This window comes from Gopherus flavomarginatus, chromosome 2 (assembly GCF_025201925.1).
Source record: "Gopherus flavomarginatus isolate rGopFla2 chromosome 2, rGopFla2.mat.asm, whole genome shotgun sequence".
Classification (NCBI taxonomy): domain Eukaryota; kingdom Metazoa; phylum Chordata; order Testudines; family Testudinidae; genus Gopherus; species Gopherus flavomarginatus.
The window spans coordinates 130,213,846-130,239,020 of record NC_066618.1 but is presented as its reverse complement, the minus strand read 5'-3'; the positions used below and the strand labels follow the sequence as shown (position 1 = coordinate 130,239,020).

The 25,175-nt window shown below is 40.7% G+C and overlaps 1 protein-coding gene across 2 annotated transcripts in view; it reads right to left on the bottom strand.

Moving 5' to 3' along the window:
- Positions 1 to 25,175, bottom strand: part of ADCY2 (adenylate cyclase 2) — a 444,758-nt gene that overhangs the window by 238,549 nt on the left and 181,034 nt on the right. For both annotated transcript variants that reach the window (XM_050938140.1, XM_050938141.1), the window contains one exon: positions 6,558 to 6,707. In XM_050938140.1, coding sequence (XP_050794097.1) covers positions 6,558 to 6,707 — 150 coding nt within the window. The remainder of the gene's footprint in view (positions 1 to 6,557; positions 6,708 to 25,175) is intronic.

Sequence of the window (25,175 nt, the reverse complement as noted above, 5' to 3'; positions counted from 1 at the left end):
GATTTCCAAATGTCTGCTCTGGGTACACGCATGTGTGAGTACAACAGATAGAGATTTAAAAGACCTAAACCAAACTTTATTTAAAACTGCTTACAACTTAATTAAAATAACGATTTAAGGTTTAATTTCCTCCTACTGCTTACTCCCCATCTGATGTTTTAATGCTCAGTAGTGAACTGTCATGTCCTAAACAGAGGATGATGATTTTGGGAAAGAAGAAGCAATAGTGTAAAAGCAAAAACATGAACTCATGGGGAATTTTTTTTCATGCAAATACAAATATTACACTATCTGTTTTAGGCATTAAGGGAGCTTTTATGTATTCATTTCTATGTATTAGCTTAACAGAATATTTTTCAAACTTTTCCATTCATCGTTAACATTTTCAACATCTTAGCAATTTGGAATGAGACACCTTCATTTTGGATTCATTTTAAGGTAGTCCATGAAGTCTTTTCACCCTTGTAACAAATGATATGTTTCAATGAGACATTTAAAATCCCACTCAATGATTTGAAACCTCTTTAATTTAAATCTGTTTTAGCTTGAGAGATCTGTTTCTAAGCCCATTATGACATTGTCTCCTTTTCAAAGAGGGTATCTGAGAGAGCCCACTGAATGTCACCATCTCTATGCACTTCCTTCCCACTACATTGTAACCATTTCTCAAAATATTTTTTCTGTCTCATAATGCAAAGCATCAGCAAGAAGGGTAATTATGCTAACTACTTGTCAGTGTCAAAATCTAACATAGCTTTAGAGATTGATTACCTCTGATAATTGTCAGCAAGGGTGTATCAGTGAGACAAATACTTTTTATAAAAGGGTATTTGAAATGCATATGCTGCAGCAAAGTTTCATACGTTAGAAGGTCAGGGTAATTTCACATTTCATTTTATATTTATTAATGAGAGGGAAAGAAAAGATGGAACAGGGACATATGAACAGGTAGGAATTCTGTATTCTGAATGATACCTTTAACCACAGATGACTCTGTGTCAGTGAAACTAAAATCCACTGTTAACATAACCATGACTGACAAAGTGCAAAATATGCTAATAAGATACTTGAGAAGGATGCCATCAATGCTGCCAGCAATTTCTGGGCCCAAGGGGCTGTAGTTAGTATGCCCGTTCCCTTTGAACAGCTTCATTTTCTTTTCCTTCTCCTCCCCCTTTACTGTTGAGAATGTTCAGGACTCCAGAGTCCACACTGTAAAAGTGAGTGACTGTATGAGGATCACCATTTATTATACAGAGATATACCTATCACATAGAGCTCGAAGGGTCCTTCAAAGGTCGTTGAGTCCAGTCCCCGGCCTTCACAGCAGGACCAAGTACTGTCCCTGACAGATTTTTGCCCCAGATCCCTAAATGGCCCCCTCAAAGATTGAGCTTACAACCCTGGGTTTAGCAGGCCAATGAGCTATCAAACCATTGAGCTATCCCTCTCCCGCAAAAAAGAGAGAAGCTTGTGGAGGTGAACAATATGCAAAGGAGTCAAAGCCCAGATTTTTTTTTCACCCATGAGCCAAAGGATTTTCAGTTAGTTAGATTTTCTCTACTCAGTCTACATTTCAGCGTGGACAGTTGATGTTTTTCAGGTAAATCTACAACAACTTAAACTTTGGGGGTACCATGAAGAGCTTTATACAACTTAATTCACATTTACAGGGATTTTGAAAGTCCAGCAAGTCTTACAAGGTATTAAGAAGACTAGGATATTATTATTACAATTACATTGATAATGGAGGATCTGCTCCCACAGAGGGAATATTACATACAGAGGAATCAGAAGAAAACTGAGTCTCCAGGACACCGTAGGTGTATTGCCACTCCAGCCACTGACTCATTTGAATAATACTTTGTGTTTGGCACTTTACAAACATTACTTAATATAGTCTCACAATACATCTGTTAAGTACATGGATAATTGTGTGGGCATGGAAGACCCTGGATGATCTCTTCCTGTCCTCACCCCCTTTAAAAAAAAAACACCTGGAATTTCCCAGGTAATACAGAAAAAACAACAATCCATAAATGGAACTATTTGACTTGACCCTACTGGAAGCCTAGTCCTGCATTAAATCACAGAAATGCAGGGCTGGAAGGGATCTGAAGAGACCATCTAATCCAGCCCCCTGCACCGCGATAGTAAACCTAGATGATCCCTGACAAGTGTTTGTCCAACCTGTTCTTAAAAGCCCCCCAATCATGGGGATTCTACAACTTCCCTTGAAAACCTATTACAATGTTAACTATCTTAACAGTTAGAAATATTTTTCCTAATATCTAACCTACATCTCCCTTGGTGAAGATTACACCAATTATTGCTTGTCCTATCTTCAGTGGACATGGAGAACAATTGATCACTGACCTTTTTATAGCAGCTCTTAAGATATTTGAAGACTGTTACAAGGTCTCCCCTACCCTCAGTCTTTTCTCAGTTCTTTTAACCTTTTCACATGTTAAGTTTTCTAACCCTTTCATCATTTTTGTTCCTCTCCTATGGACTCTCCAGTTTATCCACATCTTTCTGAAAGTGTGTTGCCCCAAACAGGACATGGTACTTCAGTTCAGGCCTCACCAGCTAACTAGAAGACAAAAAACCCAAACCAAACAAATGTGTATATATATAATATATAAATACAGTGCAAAATTTAATTCAAGCTCACCTATGTTGAATGAACTATGTAGGTATATATGTACATCTCTACCCTCAATATAATGCAACCCAATATAACACGAATTCGGATATAACGCAGTAAAGCAGCACTCCGGGGAGGGGTGGGGCTGCGCACTCCGGCATATCAAAGCAAGTTCGATATAGCATGGTTTCACCTATAACCCAGTAAGATTTTTTGGCTCCGGAGGACAGCGTTATATTGGGGTAGAGATGTACATGTATAATATTTCTGACTCATGTATTTGACTACATATATTCACATGCATTTCCCCAGTTCTTTATGCATTCTGGTAATATTTGTCTTTGTCTAAACAACCCAGTGCATCTTGCCAGTTGAAGTTCTGTGGTGATTTTGCAGAATGCCTTTTCAACTAATTTATTTGGAATAGAAACAAATTTACATTCTCAAAAGCAATTAAAAAGATAAAAATAGACCAAATACTTTAGCTCTGTATGCTTTCTTAAAAATAAAGGAAAAACCATCACATGATTTATAATATGAATTGCAGTTCAGCATATTTTTCAGTAGCAATTATGTTACATATTGTCTATGCATGCAAATTTGATGCAGTGCCCAAAGCACTTAGAAGCACACTCTTCCTGTATTCTTTATTCAAGCAAAACGCTCACTGAAGTAAACTAGAATTTTGTCTGAGCAAGGTATGCAGGATGAGGTCCTTTAATTGCCATGCTACAAACTTTTTGTTCTAATGTTTTGCCTTGGTCAAATTTAAACACTTACCCTCTCCTACTTTTTAATATGTCTCATTCTTACATCAGCAAAAAATTAACATTAGGCCACACTATAATTTAATCTTGCTAATTGAAATGTAACACCGCACAGCAACTTTTATATCCTCTCAGGAACACAAGTAGCAATAAAAGACAAAAATAAATTGGTCCTTTACTCATGAGCGAAAAATGTTGCAGATGCAGCTTGCTCAGCCACTGTAGGAGGGAAAAATTCATATTGTTCTGAAGCTACATATCATTCATCATTTTACCTAACTAGATATTCATACAGCATTCACCACCATGATAAGCAGCAATGATGGGATTTCAAGAGCTACACTTCTTCCCTATTCAGGTGGAAGACTGGCAGGTGTGACACAGGTAATTTAAATGTGGTGGAGAGGGAAAAAGATAAGATCTTTGGCAGGGAAGGGGTAGAGGTGGTGGTGGCCATAGGGTAGATACAAACAATAATGTGTTTTAAGAGAACATCACTTTGAAAGCAGTTCTCCAATCCAGTTCAATTTCATCTATGCCACTGACCCCCCTCAAGTTACCTATAAAAATGTGGAAAACCAGAACTGTAGGAAGTTATTCCTAGGTTTATACATGAGTCAAAGTTGATCATTAATAACAAATCTCTCAATGAGCTATACCGCATGTTTATGTCTACTGAAGACAAAAAGGAAAATAAACCCTTAGCTTACTATAACAAAGGCAGTGAATTTTCCACCACTGGTCTATAATGATTGACAAAGTACATTAATGAAAGGTCGTTATTACTGATTTACACTTCTACATTTTGTCAGGCTCCCAATATTGGGACTACTGTCAACACAATACAGGCAATATAGATCAAACACCCAACACAGAGTTATAAATGTACACAATTGCTTCCTTTCCACCCTCACGACTCCAATCACTTTTGACTGATACCTTTGTGGAAGTTTTGGGAAACCTGAAGTTGCTTACTGGTATCTTCTCAGAGACACTGATATCCTTGAGCAGAAAATGCACACTGAAGGAAACCTCAGGCTAAAACTAAATCTTGTCCTACATCAATGACTTTTAAAAACATTTTTCTGCCCCTTTTGTGTGCTACTCTAACCCTTTGTACCTAAGGACTTTGCACTCACAAACTCCCTTCCCTGATTCTGGTACTAATTAGACATATCAACACACTAGCTATACTTGGATGAGAAAACAAAAATGAAAATAACACACTGGTCCTTGATACTCAGCTTTGGGCAAGGAGCACAGAGCATAGCTCAGGAGGGTGAAAGGTTTGGTTCCTCAAACATAAATAAGAGCACCCTCATTCCTATTATAAATTATGCTGGTTGGCGATGCCCCAGGGAATCATGATGGCAGCTGGGAACTGCCAGAGCACAGGGAAAACCCATATCCACTTTCCCCAACCATGTTAGCTACAGGGAGGGGGCTCATCATAGGAGCAATTACACCAGCTCTATACCACTGGAGGATTCCTCTACCTTGGAGTGATCCTCCTGTGTGTCTGGCTATGGCTGCTTTGCTCCCACAGCATGGCTCAAAGCAAGGATAATTCAGGGACAGTCTGAGGCATTATTACATGAAAAACACTATGAGAAAATATATTCAGTAAAACATGCATGTTTATTACAACATTGCCTGCAACAAAACCACCTTAGCCAATGCACCACGCTGCTAGTGGAAGATTATAAATATCTGCTCCTACATAACCATGGATACAGCAGCACCTGATGCAGATTTTGCAACTGTCATTAAAGCTTTTCTTATTTTCTGAGGCTTTACTACTGTAGTATGACCTACTTAGGGCTACCCTAGAAGTACAACCTGGGAACTTCAGCTACTATGGAATGGAATGAGCAAAGTTGCCAGGAGGAAAATGTCACACCTCTTCACAAGTGTTTGCACAGGCTTCTTGTGGCATCTAGACTGAATTTAAAGTGTCAGTGATCAGGACTGGCTCCAAGGTTTTTGCCACCCCAAGCAGCAAACAAACAAACAAACAAAAACAGCCACGATCGCGCTCTGCAGCTCTACCACCACCACTTCAGTCTTCAGCGGCAATTTGGCGGCTGGTCCTTCGCTCCGAGAGGGACCTGCCGCCGAATTGCCACTGAAGAGCCGGACGTGCTGCCCCTTCCGTTGGCCACCCCGAGCACCTGCTTGCTGGGCTGGTGCCTGGAGCCAGCCCTGTCAGGGATGATCTTTAAAGCCCATAATTGTTATGGACCCAGGTATTTATGAGACTGTCCCCTGGCCCTCTATCCTGTCATAAAAGTTAAGATCAGCTGGGAAACACTAATTATTGGAACATTCATTTGAATATTCCACTTCTGGTGGGAGGGATTTCTCAGCCCATGGCCCCCTTATTTTGAGTTTCTTATCATTAACAGTTCATAAGAGTCTGAATCTAGTGACTTTTAGGGCAAGATGCAGTTATCTTGTTTAGCATTTGATGAGATATTTTGTGCTTTAAATTTTTGTAACTGTCAGGATGACGGGCACTATGGAAATTGAAAGAAAGAAAGAAAGAAAGAAAGAAAGAAAGAAAGAAAGAAAGAAAGAAAGAAGTCAGCCTTTTATTTAGCTATTACAATAAGTGACAGATACTCTCATTATGAAATTCCCCCAGCTCTTTGTTTTCCTACTTGAACCTTAGAACTATGTCACCTGACTCATCCGTACTGTAGATTGAAATACATTTTTAGGATAATATAGCAAGATTTTAGAGCAGTTCTGTTGGACAAGGAGAACGGATATTTCCCAAAGGCAAAGATCAACATCACATGGCTGATCCAATCAGAAGAAAACAACTGACAGTCCTGAATACAGGTTCTATGCAGTGTCTTCACCTTCCATTGCCACAAAATACTTTTCATAATGTAACTCAAGAGAAGAGGCTTACATGATAACAGAAATAACAAGTCATTTTACATTCAGATAAAAAATGTGACAATCATTAAACAGACTTTGCACGGAGTTTAAAGCAAAGCTTCCAGTGACTTAATCAATAAGTTTTCTTGTACTGACAAAGTGGATTATGCTCTGATAAACTGTTTTTTGTTGTTGTTGTTGTTGTGTTTTTTTTATGAAAAACAACAGAATGGACCAAGGTATGGGAGTAACTTTACCTGCTGCCGCTTCTCAAATTCCAACTTGATGCGGGACTTGATGCAGTTGCAGGTGTCCTGATATGTCTGCTGCAGAGCAAGTTCCATGAGGTGCTTGTGGTATGCTCCTGCCAGGTTTCCACAGATAAAAATGATAGCGTTTGCCAATATCTAAGGGGGTAAAAAAAGAACAGGCGAGTATGTGAATTTCTTTAAATGAGATACAGTATCAGGAAATAATCACAAGCAGCAGCAAAATAGATTTTTGTAGTTAATATGTTTTGTTCCTGCTTGAAGTCTATATTTAATGGACCTTCTCCTTTCAAAAAGCCCTATTAATTACAGTCACAAAATCCCCAGAGATGACTCGTTTTGTTTTTTTTCATTTTTAAAAAAAAACTTAGAACTCTGATGAACAAATGTGTTTGCCTGTTTCATGGTATACTGAAAAAGGAATTCAGTTCATGTTCTGTGTGCAATATTGAGCACTAATTAGGTGCTGGCATGCTTTACTACTGCTAAGTGACAGTCTTTTCTACTAATAACTATGTTATTGTTAAGGTCTTTCAAGAGACCATTTTCTTTAGTAGTATGAAGTACTCACAGCCAAGAATCACCCAAGTAGGAGGCTGCCAGGCATTTCTTGAGGTTCACCCACCACTATCCTGGAGTTAGAAACATTAAGTTTCACACAAAAAACAAGCGCTAAGGTCAGATACACAAAAGTAGTTAGGTGTCTAAGTCCACTGAGAGTCCCAAAAATTCCACTGTACCCGGTTAGTGCCTAAACTCATTTGGCACCTACATTTTGCAGTAAAAGCTCCCTAGTGTGTTTCTGATTCTGACCATGTGCACTTTGCTCCTTCCCACTAGGTACCCAGACACCTATCTCATGCCTATGCAGCAGAACAAGTCACAAACCAGGGGAAGACAGGCATTTGTCTATCTAAGTTGCATGCGGGGCCTGTTCCAGTAGGTGATCTGTAAGCATGCCTACTGGATTGGACCCCTCAACTGAGTTCACACTCAACAGCCAAGGAGGAGCTTCCTCGTAACTTTTAGTGCAATGGTTAGGATACTCACTAGGGATGTAGGAGACTCCCAGTTCAAATCCCACCTCCACCTGTGGAGGAGAAGCGATTTGAACAGGAATCTGCCACCTCTCAGATGAGTGCTCTAACCACTGGGTCTCTCTCAGTCTCCCTGTTCAAGTTGTTGAACTGTGGATAAATAATTAAAAAGTCATTGGAGTAGGGGGGACTAAACACTGGGTCTACCACATCTTAGACCAATGCGCAAAACCACCAGGCTACACAGTCATTCTCATGTTGCTTACTCTCTCAGTTCCCTCCTTCCCTCCTCCCATGTAGAAATATACAATTAGGGCACTCATATCTTATCTTTGCCCTGTAATGACATCATTCAATAACCATACAATTATGATTAAGGCATTTGAGTTTTTGTGGTGCCAGATTAAATTGATTTTTAAAAGACATATTACATGCCCCCCTTCATAGTTTCACTACAGAGAGAACCACCTTAAAACAACATTAACTCTGTTCTGCATTCATACAATGAATTCTTTTTATATTAAAAAAATCATAAATGAACACTAAACTAGAAATGTAAAAGAGGATGTTACCATTTGCTATTTTTAATGATCTGAAAATATGAATTATCATTTTTTTAGTTTAACTTTTATGGCCAGATCCACCAGTACATGCCAGGTGGTTTCTGCTGTTCTGTCACATTGTATCAGATCAATGGTCCATTTAGCCTAGTATTCTGCCTTCCAATAGTGGTCAGTGCCTTATGCTTCAAAGGGAATGAACAGAACAGGGCAACTATCAAGTGATCCATTTTCTGTTGTCCAATCACAGCATCTGGCAGTCAGAGGTTTAGGGACACCCAGAGCATGTGGTTGCATCCCTGGGCATCTTGGTAATAGTATTGATGGGCCTATTCTCTATGAATTTATCTTATTCATTTTTAACCCATTTATATTTTTAGTCTTCACAACATCACCTGGCAATAAGATTGACTGTGGGTTGTGCGAAGAACTACTTCCGTATGTTAGTTTTAAACCTGCTGCCTATTAATTTCATTGGGTGAGCCCTGGTTCTTGTATTATGTGAAGGGATAAATAATACTTCCTTATTCACTTTCTCCACAGCATTCTTGATTTTATAGACCGCTATCATATCCCTCCTTTGTTGTCTCTTTTCAAGATCAACAGTCCCAATCTTTTTCATCTCTCCTCAAACGGAAGAAGTTCCATATCCTTAATCATTTTTGTTTAATTATCTGTACCTTTTTAAATCCTAATTTTTTTTTGAGATGGGGTGACCATAAATGCATGCAGTTTTTGAGGTGTGGGTGTACCATGGATTTATAAATTGGCATTATGATATTTTCTGTCTTCTTATCTATCCCTTTTGTAATGGTTCCTAATATTCTGTTAGCTTTTTTGACTGCCACCACACATTGAACGGATGTTTTCAGAGAACTTTCTTCAATGGTTCCAAGATCTCTTTCTTGGGTGTTAATATCTAATTTAGATCCCATTATTTTGTACGTATAGTTGGGATTATATTTTCTAATATGCATTACTTTGCACTTAGCAACACTGAATTTCATTTGCCATTTTGTAGCCCAATCACTCAATTTTATGATGCCTTTGTAACTCTTCACAGTCTGCTCTGGACTTAACTATCTTGAGTAAATTTGTATCATCTGCACACTTTGCCACTTCACTGTTTACCTTTTCCCAGATCATTTATGAATATGTTGAACAGCACTGGTCCTGGTACAGATCCTGGGAGGCATAACTGTTTACGTCTCTCCTTTCTGAAAACTGACTGGCATATTGGATCAGATCAACGGTTCACTTAGCCTGATATCCTGCCTTCCTACCCTTTGTTTCCTATCTTTTAATCAGTTACTGATATGAGAGGACCTTCCCTCTTATCTCACAACTGCTTAGTTTGCTTAAGAGCCTCTGGTGAGGGACCTTGTCACAGGCTTTCAGAAAGACCAAGTACACTATATCCACTGGATCATCCTTGTCCACATTTGCTGACCCCCTCAAAAATTGTAATATATTGGTGAGGCATGAGTTCTCTTTTCAAAAGTCCTGTTGGCTCTGCCCTAACAAATCATGTTCATCTATGTGTTGAATAATTCTGTTCTTTATTATAGTTTCATCCAATTTGCCTAGCACTGAAGCTATGTTTAAAAAATTGACTTCATATTAGCCAATCAGTCATCTGGTACAGAAGCTGATTTAAGTGACAGGTACGTAGCACAGTTATCAGAGAGGTAGCCGTGTTAGCTTGTATCCACAAAAACGAGGAGTCCGGTGGCACTTAAAGACTAACAAATTTATTTGGGCAAAACCTTTTATGGGTAAAAAACCCACCTCTTCAGATGCATGAAGTGAAAATTACAGACACCGGCATAAATATATATACTTACAAGTGGAGAACCAGTTTACATGGCAGAGGGGCATTTCTGGCAAATGATGGCATATATCACATTAGCAGATGGGCAGGTGAATGAGCCCGATGGTGTGGCGACACCATCAGAGGACCCAGCCACATTTCAGTTCCTTCAGAATTCTTGCGTGAATACCATCTGGTCCTGGTGACTTATTATGGTTTAATTTATCCATTTGATCAAAACTCTCCTCTACTGACACCTCAAGATGGGACAGTTCCTTGGATTTGTCACCTAAAAAGAATGGGTCAGGTTGGGAAATCTCACTCACATCCTCTGCAGTACAGACCAATGCAAAAAATTCATTTGAGTTCTCCACCATGACCTTGTCTTTCTAGAGTGCTCCTTTAGCATCTCAATAATCTGACTGTTTGGCAGGCTTCCTGATTGTGATGTACTTAAAAAAAATGTTTGGGCTAGTTTTTGAGTCTTTTGCTTAGTTGCTCTTCAAATTCTTTTTTAGCCTGCCTAACTGTACTTTTACACTTTACTTGTCAGGGATCATGCTTCTCTCTATTTTTTTCACTAGGATTTGACATCCAATTTTTAGAGGATGCCTTCTTGCCTCAAAGCACCTCTTTTACTCTGTTGTTTAGCCATGGTGGCATATTTTTGATCCTTGTACTATTTTTTTTATTTGAAGTATACATTTAATTTGAGCATCTATTATAACGTTTTTAAAAATTTCCATGCAAGTTGTAAGCATTTCATTTTTGTGACTGTTCCTTTTAATTTCCATTTCATTAGCTTCCTCATTTTTGTGTAGTTCCACTTTCTGAAGTTATGTATTGCTGTAGTGAGGTTCTTTGTAATTTCCCCTTCTCCATCAAGGATATTAAATTTAATTATATTATGGTTGCATGCACACAGAGCTTCTCTCTTCATTCTACCCCTCCTTACATGCCCCTGCTTGCATACAAACACACACCATTTCCAACTCTCTTTTGCACACACACATACACACATATTTCCCAGCATTTACGAACATACATAAACACACATGCTGTTCACCACTTGTCTTCTTCCTGCTACGTCCTTTATATTTGCCCCCTCCACACGGACACACACAATGTTGCCTCCTTCCTTCTGTCCTCCCTGCTAAGTAGATTTGGAGCAATAGCTTTGGAAAGAAATAGCTGGGATTTAATGTCCATTTTTGCTGTTATTTTTCATAGCTGAAAGTGTATCTGTCAGTACTGGCTGATACCAAATAGTTCCCTCAGAGAGACTCATTCAGAATTGCCCTATTTCAAATTGGCTGCCATTTTCCATTGTTCTCAGTATGCTGATGCCCACTTTCAAAATGGCTATCACCTCTCATTGTTCCCAGTGATAATTGGCCCAGGGAAGATGAAGGCTTTTGTAAAGGCATCATTCAACGCACTCTCTATTCGCAGTACTGCATGCTAGGAATGTGTGGCTTTATTCAACTATACAGTGTAACCCTCCAACTCTCTTACCATAAGCTGGGCCCAGCCAGGACTAAAGATTGCATCCCAGAAGTGTTGCTGCCTTATTGGCAGGCAACCCTTCCTTGAGCAGATAGGAAGCTGGAGGGAGCTAAAGCAGTAGCCCCAGATGTTCCAAAAAAGGGGAGCTCTGATGGGTTCTTTACCCCACAGACCAGTAGGGTGACCACCTTTGAAATGGAAAAATAACCCAGCACACCCCTACATAAGGCAAGCGTGCTGCAAGCTCAACCCCCAACCACAAGGCAACTCTACAACCACTACAACTTCAACAGCCACTTATAGTCTCTAGCAAGATAACATATATAGATAAGATTGATAACATTGCATGTCTCTTCACTCTCGGGTGAAACCCTCTCTCACATACAGGCACTTGCCTGTTGGTGGGCTGACAGCTGCTGTATTTTTAACAGTTTTGATCTATTATTGCTTAACCTCCAGAAGGGGAACACTGCAGTATCTTTAGCTGGATACAGAAACTTTTAACATCATATCTCCCAGTGTACTGGGATAATAATGCAAACCTTCAAAATATTAAAAAGCATTTAAAAAAACCTGGCAGATTAAATGATTTTTCTGGAAATTGGCAAATCCATAAAAAAAAAATAAATAAAAGACAGGCCAGCCAAACACCAGCCAGGTGGTAAACCTAGAGACCAAATGTCTGGGAGAGAGGACATAGGCCCTCTCCCTGCGGTGTCAGTTGAAAGGAAAGAGGGAAAGCAGCAAAGCGAGCCAAAAATAGAGGGAGCACCCAGCTCCTGTCACAGACAGATTGTTTTTACTATGTTCCCAATCCCCATTTGGGAAACTCTGCCAAGGGAGGTTTCCCTAAGGCCTGCCACACCATTGTGAAGGAAGTGACAACCCGACAGACAGTGCAGCTGACTGCCACAGCTGTTACCACCTACAGCCCATCACTAAGTTATTTCAGCCAGGAGGAAGAGCAGAAAGCTTTTATCTAACGTTGTTACCATAGTGTGAGGAGGATTCAGACCATCCCTTGGAGCTGAAAAGCTATTTCTGAAACCCAGACAGCTCTGCAGATCATTGGATCCCCCAGACAAGACAAACAGTGGGAACAGTGCTTACAGCAGCTACTGGTGCATCACCAACAGGGACCTGGCCTGGGGACTGACATGTTAGAGGTAGGGTTGCCAATTTTGGTTGGACGTATTCTTAGAGGTTTCATCATATGACATAATCTTTAATTAAAGTTTAATCTTTAATTCCTGGAGACTTCAGGACAATTCTGGAGGGTTGGCAACTCTAGTTAGAGGGCCGACTTAACATTAAGAGTCAAGGAGACTTTGTGAAAGAAAATAACGGTTTCTGGAGCTCTCTCTCAATCTAGTCATAGTCATTTTTTTCTTTCACAAAGTCTTCTTGACTCTTAATGTTAAGTCAGCCCTCTTTCTCTCTCTCTCTCTCTCTCTCTCTCTCTCTCTTTCTCTCTCTCTATATATATATTATAAATCATTCTTTGCATTTCTGTGTTTATCATTTATATTATTAATATAAAGTTTATTGGAGTTGTTTGGTAATTTGACAATTGTGTACTTCTTTATGAAGTGAGTACAGTATCCACTGTTAGGATGGATTACCCGTTATTTCCCAGGAGGCACAATCATTAGAACATCAGTTTGAATAATCCAGATCACCAGAGGGAGCAGTCATGAATTTGGCATAGAGACCCACATTGGCAGAAAAAGACCCATGACCTCAGGAAATAAAGCACATCCCACATCTCCTGAGTTTGCACCCTCAGAGGTGCCAGGGCATTACAATACCAAAATCCACTAACTAAACAGGAAGTAAGGGTGGAGTGGAGCATGACTCCAACCCATAATATTCTGAGTAACCCAGTTAAATTCTCGATCACCACTTTACTACAGTGGTGTCTTATGGCATCAGAGGGGAAGAGAGGAATACTCAGTCTCCTTAAGAACAATGGGACATGGATGTCCAGACCCTTCCTGGCAACCTAAGAACAGCACGCTGCTTCATTCTCATGGAGAACAATGAGAAATGGCACTCACTTTGAAAGAGAGAAGTTCTTCATGAAATTCTCTGTTGTAGAACATTATTCTTCAGCCTTCAGCCCCATACTTACAGTTATGAAGAGCAGTGGGAGAGAGATAGATTGTGAGCCTTTAAAAAATGTCAAATGTAGCCTAGTTCCAAAATTTCTCTAAGTTTAACTTATATGAGAATTTGAAGGATCTATGTTAACTTCTATGGTAAAATAATTTAAGATGAAAAAGATTTGACACACTGTGCTATATTTCTTTAAGGGGCCATTTTAAAATTAATATCAATTCCTAAACTAATTAACAGTTTCTAAACTCAAAAGTAGGTACTGTAAATCTGGATGGTGGGCTACGCTATATTTCTCAGACATAAAGAAATCTGAATTTCTGTATTAAGTGCACAACTCAGCATCACCTTAACTGGTGCCTCCATAATCTGTTACTGGAGGAGATTACTATGATGAGAGAAATGCAAAAAGAAAACTGGGCCGCAGGTTAAAAGAATGAGTAAATATATGAGTGATTGGGGTAATCAGGGTTAAATGTAAGAAAGACAAGGTAGAAAGGAATATAGAAAAGAAGAAATGTACTCTATCTTTCTCCAGTCCCTTTTTTGTTCATTGCTTATTACACTTTTAGGGGCAAGGGCAGTGTATTTTACCATCCATAAAGAGCTAGCATGCACTTAGGTACTATATACACAATAATAAGTACATAGCATATGATAAATAGACATTCTTTCTAAAATAAAATTATGTTTGTGCTTAAGGTGAGCAAATTATCAAACAGAAACATTCTGACAAACATGGCACCAGGGAATTTAAATTTGTTCTGTAATTCTACTCAAGTTTTTCAGATATATCATGAACTTTTACATCCATGAATAAAATTCTGCACTGTTTTCATGCTGTCTACATTACATCACAGCTACAAACACTAATGGGAGATACTGCGCCCCTGAGAGTTGTCATTAGAAGTAGCCCAAAACTAGCTCCCTTATTTCAACTCTCCTCTCAGCTTTGTGAGTGCCTTTTTAAATGAGACCAGAACCAGGCATACTGGAAAACAGACAAGTACCTTGCAGGGAGAATCATTAGGAATGCCTGAGTTACATAGCAAAGCACAAGGGCTGCTATGGCTTATACCTTTTTATCCTAAGTAGTAACTGCAAATTATATTCTTATTATTTTTATTTTTCCCATAAATGTGAAATCCCTTCATAAATCCTGCTAAGTGCTTGAATTCTTGGAGCAAGGAGTTTCGCAGAGTCATTATGCATTGTGCAAAAGAGCATTTCCTTTTATCTGTTTTAAATTTGTCTTGATCGATCTTTGTTAGGCTATTTATTATTTTGTATATCTCTATCGTGTCTACTCTCATTAGTCTTATGTTTAGAGTCCTAAACTCTGTAATCTCTCTTCAGAATAGACCACTTCCTTCAAAACGTAATTTGGTGCTCAGATTTTACTGAGTCCTTACTCCAAGAAAAATCCAGCTGATTTAATTGCCCAGGTACTGCCTTCACAATTTGTCCCCAGAGGAGAAGTATAGCTATAATCCCAAAGAAATACTTTGAGGATAAGATTTTCAAAAGTGCTCAGCATTGCAAAATTCCCATCAATTTCAGAGCCTTTTTGAAAATCCCACCCTAAATGTATCTGCTCTTAAACATTATCAAGACAGCATGATAACCCACTTGAGCCACTTAATTTGGTAAATGAACCCTAATAGACATTAAAAATGTGCTAAAACACCAAAACTTATGTATAATCTTCATATTGGTACTAGATCTAAATTCACAGCAGGTTGAATACATTTTAAGTATGACTGATTTTCTGTAAAAGGAGCTAGGATTTGCCCGCATATCATTCAAAACCTATAACATAATGTATTATAGCATAATATAAATTTCAGCATACTATGAGAAATTAAGCATTTTTATGTTGTGCCTAAAAGTTAAAAATCTAACAAATGTTTTGGTAATGTTTTATTTCCATCAACATGATTTGAATTTTTAAAGGTGACGATATCACCAGCCCCCTCCTTAAAGGATATGGCTAGAACTAAACTCATCAATAGGACAGGGAAGATGGTCAAGGTTCTAATTTAGAACTTTGAAAACCCAGGTCCCATTCCCTACTTTGCCACAGACTTCCTGTGTGGGCAGGCTACTTAATACTACATTCACAGTGTGGCCTTATGCATCTAACTGCCACTTTACGTGCCAAGGTCCAACATTTAGGCACCACTGATATTCACAAAGCCATCACTCAGATGATACCTACATTTCCACTGGTAAAACACTTAAATTTCTGTTGCTGAGCATGCGCATAGCCACGTAATTCCTCCCACTGCCTAGCAGCTTGGCGCCTCACTCAAGCTTAAGCCTCAGCAGAATTCACAAACTAGACATTCATCCACTTCTCACCTGTGGGGCATGCTCAACAGCTGCCTAATCACATGCCTACCAGACTGGGCTCCCACAAGAGGAGGTGATAAAAACAGTAGTGTCCCCTGATAGCCCAGTGGCTAGCGCACTCACCTAGGATGTAACAGACCTGGGTTCATTCTCTCTGGTTGATTTGGAGCAGGGATCTGAAGGCAAATTTCCCAGAATGGCCCAATCACAGGGTCATTCTGCAATAGATCTCTCTTAATCCCTGCTGTTCCACCTTGTATACATAAATTGATTAATCATTGGGCTAGAAGAGAGAATATGAGAATGACTATATAGCCTAATGGTTAGTGCATTATCTTGAAAGACCCAGGTTCCAGTCCTCCTCCAATGATATTTAAGTATTTTATACAAAGTGGAATAGCTTCAAAAGACAGAGAGCCCCAGCCTAGAATACTCCATATTCCAGTGGCTATGACACTCACCTGGGATGGGGAGAGATCTGGATTCAAGTCCCTGCTCTGAGTCAGGCAGTATGGGGACATGAACCTCTGACTCCCATCTGCTGGAGGATTACTCTAACCATGGGACTAAAGGATGGGGGCAATGCTTCCTTCTCCTGCATTATTCTTCAGAAAGGGCTGACCTGGCTTAGGTGCCTAACTCCAGGAGTCTTAGGCCACATCTCTCTCCTCAGCATTTCCTATGGATTGATTTAAGCAGCTTAGCATGCTGGCTTCTAGGAATCCCTTTTTAGGTGCCTAACTCTCCCACTGCATTGTATAGGAAACCTGGGTGCCTGACTTGCGGTTGTGAATTCCCCTAGGCAGAAGAGCACCTAAAACATAGGCAATGCATTACACAGTGTTGCAATACCCCCCTTGTCACTCTATACCCTAGTCTGTCTGTGCTTCTCTTCTGTTACTTCTGTACTTCACAGGGCTGCTGTGAGGATAAATACATTAAAGATTGTGATGTGCACAGACACTGCAGTAATGGGGACCATATAAGTACAATAGATCACAAAGATTTATTAAAGCTCCAGTTTTTTTGGGTTTTTTTACCATCTCTCTTTTTCACATACTCCCCTACACCCAGATACATGTATTCAAGGATAATTTTATGCAAAATATATGGTCTTTGAGTAAAATGTAATTCAAAACACCAGCACAGGCTTTAATGCTATTTTGTCTACAAAATGCTGCTGACTTGAAAGCATATTCGAAGTTATTTTCAGCCAAGAATCAAGTCACAGCAGTATATCAGAGATGCAGTCTTATATGTACATTCCTCTTTTCATGAAAATGGAAAATGTCCTGTTCTTCCCCATTTCCCTCCTATGAAAGAAAAACAAACATATCTTCCCCTTTCAGAAAGACACCTATAGTATGATGAAGAAAATTAACAAATTGTTTACATGGAAATTGGAAATGAAATAACTAGATCATTTGTATTTCACATTGTTAGTTATTTCAGTGCAAGTCTGTGTGTGGACACTAATTTTGGTTTAAGACTGCCTTTCACGGAGTTGATACCCCCCGTTGTGGGGCACAGGGCCATATAAAGAAGAAAGCAGGGGTTGAGGGCCAGAAATTTATCCCCAGGTAGGTGACTCAGACTCCAGGGCCAGAGTCAATGCAGCCTCCTTGGCCTTTGGAGCAGTGGGACCTAGAGACCTGGGCAGTGGCACCTGCTTCTTCAGGCAGTAACCACATCCAGTTTTGGGTGGGGCGTGGGGTTGGGGGAATAGGCCTGCCCTACACTCCACTGGGTCCCAACCCAGGGCCCTGAGGGTCTGATACTTCTGTGTTCAGGCTTGGTCTCTTGCTGCAAGAACCCTGTTCCCTGAGTCACTTCCTACCCTTACTTCCAGCATTGGTAGTCTCCTGCCATCAGCAGTCTCTTCTCTGCCATCCCTGGTGGTCAACTGGGTGTCTGCAGGGACCTCAGCACAGTTGACCTCCACAGCCAGGGGCTCCAGCAGCTTCCTGGCAGGAGCTTGCAACATACCTCTGCTCTCCTCCTCAGTCAGCCCAAACTGAGCTGAGCTGCTCCCTTTTATACTCTGTTTCCAGCCGGGGCATGCCCAACAAGGGTGAGGGTGAGTGGCCTCTTCAGCCGATAGAGTGTGGTTAACCCTAGTTGGGCCAGTGTGGGGTTGATATACTCTGTTACATTGCTCTCTTCCATTATAACTTAGCTCAATAAGACTTTATTACAACAGAAAGACTATATGAATGTCAGTTAAGAAAGGAGAAAGGTTATTTATCTTGTACAGCAACTGGAGTTCTTCTACATGTGTGTCCTTATAGATGCTCTGTGTCAGGATGTGGGCATGGCTGTGCACTTTTGACTGGAGATTTTCATCAGCAATGTCTGCAGGTTCACACCAGCAACCTAAACATGCACATGCTCCAGTACGAGGGCATATAGGGAGGGGACCCACCACCACTCCAAATCCTTCTCAACCATGAAAGTCCTACAAGTGACCCCAAGGCAGAGGGGAAGGTGGGTGGGTAGTGGAGCAGCCCTAGAGACAAACATCTCAAAGAACTCCAGTTACTGTACAGGGTAAGTAATATCTCCTTCTTAGAGTAGTGTCTTGGAAATTGTGTAACCTTCTGTTATGAGGGCTCGAAATTATCCTCTCTGATTTTGTGGCAAGTGTACAATAAAGGATGAATACTTAGAATAGTTCATAAAATCAGATTTCGCCATCAGGGCTTAGTAATATTCTACTTAGTAATATTCTAATTGCAGTATGGCAGAGAAGAGGCTTTTTTGTTCCAGTCTTTTTTCCATTCATTGATTTTCTCCATATCCATAGAGTTGGGTGCAGGGTGGGAAAATAAATATTCTTAGTGTTTTGTAGGGATGCAGTACTTTTTGCCATCCCTTCAGCATGTAGGTGGTGTGGTAGCTTGCCACAAAGAATAGTGTAGCAGATCACCATTGATGGGCAAGGCAATTTGGCCTTGAGGAGATGTCTGAAATATGTTGGGGCTGCTGCATCTCCTCCAATGGGATGTGCAGGGTCTCTGCTACATGCCTTCATAAGGTCCTGAAAGGCCTTGAAATTGTCAGCATAAGACGGTGGGGGAGGTATGACAGACTTCTCTGGTGGGGAGGAGGATTTGTGGGATGGCGATGTTTCTTCTTCCATGGGGGTTCTTGCCCCCTGTAAGATCCTGCTGTGTAGAAAGATCCAAGGGCAGTAGCTGTTACACTTGACATGCCCCTTTATGACATGAACCCTGTAGAAATGGGCACTTTAAGGGGTCCAGGGGTTCCAATAAGACCACCGTGGTGGGGTGCAAAGGAAAAGGGCAGGACCACACTGTTGTCCATGTCAATGCTGCGTGTGTCCCCTGCTACAATTTACAACATCAAGGTGCACCCCAAGTGAAGAAGGTTGAAAAGGGGAACTCTGTATAGATATTCACAAATCTAATGAGGTGTCATCTCCTGTGTTAATCTGAGGTGGCAACCAGTGTTGGTACAGGTGGTCAAATTGGTACTGGGATTTGAAAGGGATCTCTAATTGAATTGGTACTGGGTAATGTTGATATGAAGGTACCATATGGTGTGAGTTGGTACTGGCTGCTGTCTGTGTATCCTCGAAGAGCTTAAGAGGGACTGGAGGCCATGATGGTACCAATGGGTAAGACATTGTTGAAGACGGTAGTGGAGGGTAAGTAGGCTCTGGGAGATGAGATGGTACTAGTGAGGAGTGACTCTCAATACCCCTCAGTAATGGTGTCTCAGGCTTCTCAGGATCTGAAGGCCTGCATGGATCAAAAGCCTGGACAATACCAAGAACTCTGAGTAAGAAATATTGGGAATCAGAATACCTAGTGGTACCAGAGACAGTACTAAATTATGATCAGTGCCTTCTTCACATGTGGTTGCTGGAAGTGGTACTGATGATTACTTCAGTTTGGCTCTGTAGTCCTTGTTTTAGAAGCACAGAGTCATTGCTGAAATGTGTGCCATTTTAAGTAGTTTTCCAAACAGTTTCTCAATATGTGGCATGATCATCTTAGCTGGTGCCTTGGTCTCAGTACTGGGTGCCTCAGTCATACCTGTAATGAAACACAAGGTTTCCTAAGATTCAGATTTAGGAAGTGACTTTCCCTTTCTCTTCTCCTGCTGTGGGAAAGAGGGTCTTCTCTTCTTCTATGGTTTAGATCATGGGTCGGCAACCTTTCAGAAGTAGTGTGCCAAGTCTTCATTTATTCACTCTAATTTAAAGTTCCATATGCCAGTAATACATTTTAACATTTTTAGAAGGTCTCTTTCTATACGTCTATAATATATAACTAAACTATTGTTGTATGTAAAGTAAATACAGTTTTTGAAATGTTTAAGAAGCTTCATTCAAAATTAAGTTAAATTAAAATGCAGGGCCCCCTGGACCAGTGGCCAGGACCTGGGCAGTGTGAGTGCCACCGAAAATCAGCTCACGTGCCGCCTTCGGCACCTGTGCCATAGGTTGCCTACCCCTGGTTTAGATGATTCTGAGGAGCTCCCAGGGTCTGCTTACTGTTGCAGTAGAGATAGCTGGTGGTGCTCTGTGGATCTGATGTATAGGGGAGGACGGACTTGGATTCCGTGGGTTTCTGGGTGTGCTTTATTAATAGAAGTTTGAGCCTGTCCTCCTTCAATTTCTTAATGTGTTCTTAAAGCCTGAGCAAATCTTATTTAGAGGGGATGTGAGATTCCCCAAGGCAGTGGAGGCAGCATGCAGGGGAAAGACCTATGGCAAGTCTAGCAGAGTTTGAAGCCCGGGGTCTTGGGCAAAAGCCTATACTCAAGGCTATGGATCAAAGGCCCAAATCAGGCCCCAGCCTGAAAGGGAAAAAAGCCCTTTTAAAAGCACAAATTTTGCTAAACAAAAATAAAGAAAAAAATACAAAGAAAGTATAGAAAATAACAATTTTTTTGCAAGACATGTTGCAAACCATGAGGTTAGCTAATGGATGCTGTGATGTTCTATCTCAAGCCACAGGCAATGAGAAGGAACTGGAGTGGTGGCAGGTCTACCCCTCCCTACATGCCCGCAGGTGCAGACCTAAGGATACCGCTGGTAAAAATCTCTTATCAAGAGTGCATGGGCATGCACACACACATCCTAATGTGGATCACCCACAAGGACACTACTGGAAGAAGAACTGTTCTGTGTTCTCATATGTAATTCATTCAAAAATGCAGGTAAATCTATGATACACAGTATTGTTTGTATGTCATATGCTGATATAACAATATCATAACAAGTCACTATATGTATCCAAAAATAAATATTAATGTAATTCTTTAGATTATCTCCTTACTGTATTTTTAATGCTCACTGTAAATATAGTTACACTATACCCATCATCTTTAAAACACTTCAGTTGCAAGTTACATTTTACAGTATTTAGAACACAGCAAATGACATCTATCTTCTGGTTACAAAGTGAGATTCAGAGTTATTCCTGACCCATTTAGACATATTTGGATAAAACATAAAAGTGACATTTGGTTAAGTGTTGAAAACAGAAAGAATTGTGGGTCGGTTTTTTTAGATACCACATGTGCAATTATCATGATTATGTGCACAAATTGTATTACTGAATGCATAAATTACCAGAATTGGTCAATTAATAACAACACTTACATCTTCTACATCACCTTTCAGGTATAGACCTTAAAGTGCTTCACAAAGGAGAGTAAGCATCCATGTTCCCATTTTACAAAAGGCAAAGAACAGTGAAGTGACTTACACAAAGTCACACAGCAGGTGAGCAGCAGAATTAGGAACACACTCTTGAACACCTGACTTCCAGGTCCATACGTAGCGCTGAGCCATGCTACCTTCTAAAGCCCATGGCACTCATTAACCTTCCTCTTAACTTTTAATCTGCAAGACTAGCAACTGAAATGACCCAAAAATCGGGACTGTCCCTATAAAATTGGGACATCTGGTCACCCTATGTGTGACCAAGGGTTGTAATGTTGAACACTTGTTCATTATGCTGTAATTTACAGGTTAGAATAATTTTTCACTTTAAGGTCTGTTTTAAGAGATCTTTTGTCACTGTGTGTTAATACACCAATTTTTATTTTATTTTATTTTTTAAAAGCTTTGGCGGTGGGGGGGGGCGGGGAAATAATCTAGCATGAGCAACCATAACGATCCATTACACTGATCACCAGCAGGGTTTGGCCTCTTGACCCTTTGACTTTTAGTTCCCCAGCACAGAACTCTACCACTGGAATTAAATTAGTAACTACTATTTTCTATATAGAGCATACATACACTAATGGGGGACATAAGCATTCTGCTAGTCAGTTACACTGGTATTTGCTAGACAGCAGTAGAATATTGAGGGTCAGGGTTCCTGATTATGGAAGGGGAGTATTGTCTGCTTGTTAGGGCAGTAATTAGTGATGGGGTTGGTGTGTTCAATCTGAAATGCAATATAGATGATGAATGAGTCATGGGACAAAAGTAGTAAAACATGTCCTAAGTTTGAAAGGGGGAGATTCTGACCTACACTAGTGAAAGATTTTAGATCACCGGATCATCCTTCAATAGTGTTTCATGGTGAGATATGGGATCTTCATAACAATGGAAAGGGAAAACGCCCTATTTCTTCGCTCCCTCAGGACATTCAAAAAGTATAAGCAGCTTTAAAAGCTGCTATTAGAAATACATGTTTTTACAAAGATTATTACAGAAATGTTTTCAGCTTTCCTACAAATGTGAAATTACTTCTCCATAAGAAAGATGTCTCAAGGACCATCACAGGCAATATTCAGTTCTTAAGCCTTGATAGGTTTACGGTTTTGTATCTCATGGAATAACAGGGCAAGAAACAAGAATGTATACCTTTAGAATGCAAGAAGTCCTGTATTCCAATTGGATAAAGCTTATTGTTTTAAAGTCTTTAAAATTCATGACATTATTATTAAGGCTGCAAGTTTGCATGCAGGCACCACCCCTGCAGTTCCCATGGTTCATGGCCAATGAGAGCTGAAGAGCCGGCACTTGGGGTGAAGGCAGTGCGCAGAGCTACCTGGCCACACCTCCACCTAGGAGCTAAGCGAGGGGATGTTGCTGCTTCCAGGGAGGCATGAAGCCAGGTAGGGAACCTGCTGGCCATACCAATCCCTCCCCAGCACCTGCGGTGCCTCTGGGCCACCCCACCCCCGCCAAGATTTAGTCAGGGGTATATAGTAGAAGTCATGGACAGGTCACAGACAGTGAATTTTTGTTTACTGCCCATGACCTGTCCATGACTTTTACTAAAAATACCTGTGACTAAAATGTAGCCGTAAATAATTTTATAAATTTTTAAAAGTCTAAAGCAGTGGTGTCCAAATTTTTCCTGTCATGCCCTCCCTGTTACCAGTAATGGAATCTGTCCGCGCCTCCCACATTCCATTAATGTACAGCTAAAGCTTCCTCTGCAAAGGAGTTTGGGCTGAAGGCAGAGATGGGGTCAGAACTGGGAATGGGGGAGGAGCTGGGTTTAGAGATGGAGCTGGCCTGGGGGTGGAGAGTGAATGAGGGCTGACCTGGTTTGGGGACAGAGCAGGTGGAAGAGTGGAGTGGCAGCTGGATCTGAGCTAGGGGCTGAGCAGGGAGTGGAATGGAGCTGCAGCTGGAGCCGGAGATGGGCTAGGGCAGAGCTGAACTGCGGTTGGGGGCAGAGATGGGCTGGGGGCGGAGGTAGTCTGGGGACAGAGCAGGGGGCTGAAGAGAGCCGGGCAGGGGATCGAGTGGAGCTGCAGCTGGGGGTAGAGCTGTTCTGGGAGCAGAGCAGTTCCCTGCTCTCCGTGTTGTGCCCCACAGTAGCCTGGGCCCCGTTGCACACCCCTCCGAGTGTTCCTCCATGCCCCCCTATGGGGGTGCGACCCACAGTTTGGAGACCACTGTTCTAAAGTGTATACTTTAGATGAACAAATGATATATATATCAGGAGTCGGCAACCTCTGGCACGCGGCTCACCAGGGTAAGCACCCTGGCGGGCTGGGCCAGTTTGTTTACCTGCCCCATCGGCAGGTTCAGGTGATCGCGGCTCCCACTGGCTGCAGTTCACTCTCCCAGGCCAATAGGGGCTGCAGGAAGTGGCGTGGGCGAGAGATGTATATATATAGATTTTTTTCCTGTCTCCAACAGGCCTGGCTTTACAAGTGGAGAATATGAAAACCAGTGCAACTAAAATTTTTCAAAACTCTATAAAATATTTATAATTCTCTAGAGTAGTTTCTTTACAAATTGTGACATATATAAAAGACCTGATGGTGTAGCAAAAAGGCTTTATTTGTGCTCTTTGAGAAAACATTCTTGTGGCTATTTTGTTTTTAAATCACAACTATTTGATTCTGCTCAAAAGTCTGTAATATTAGAGTAATCCCAGTGGAGATGGATTAGTGAGGAAAACAAAGAAAGCAAAGTTGAAAGACTATATAATAAAGGTAATATGTTCAGACTTCCATGTGCCAGTAAGCATGAGAGCTACTGCATTATGCATGAGCCTCATTCTAAATGTGAAATGAGCAGGAGTGCCTGAAAAAAAAGAATTACAGTAGAAAACAGAGAGGGCCTTTTTCAGCAATTCTCATTTGCTGAGCCATGGTCTCAGGCTGACAATATTATGCAGACAGTAAAAAGTTTTAGTAACAAAATGAAGATAAATACACATTGTATGAAATGGACACAAAACATAAATCTGAAGACAATACAACATCCATGGCTTTACATTTAAAGATGAAGTCAATAATACACTCTCAAATGGAAACACCCTGGAGGAATCATTGCTTACGAGCTGCGTAGAGCCATTAATCACCATTTCTGTTTTGTTTGGCTTCACCTTCATAAAGTCGTCGGGTATCCACGGCAAAATAACCAGAATATAAATAGTCAAAGTCAAGCCTTCACTGTGATAGCTGGATGGAAGACTAAATTATACAAGTATTATCTGCATAACTATGAAAAAATAGATTAGAGTTCATATGACTGAATCTACTGAAGCATGTAAATGGTAAAATGAAGAGCCCCACAACAGATCCTCTAAGGGACAATAAAAGGAAAGGATGAAGGAATTGATCTGTAATGACCAGAAGATGCTGTTTCAGAAGCGTTTGAAATATGACAAGCCATTTCAGGCCTGTACCAGTCAGCCTGACATGAACTCTGAACATGTGAAAAGAATATGGTGTTCTACTGTTTCCAAGGCCATCGAGTGGTACAATAGCAGCAAAA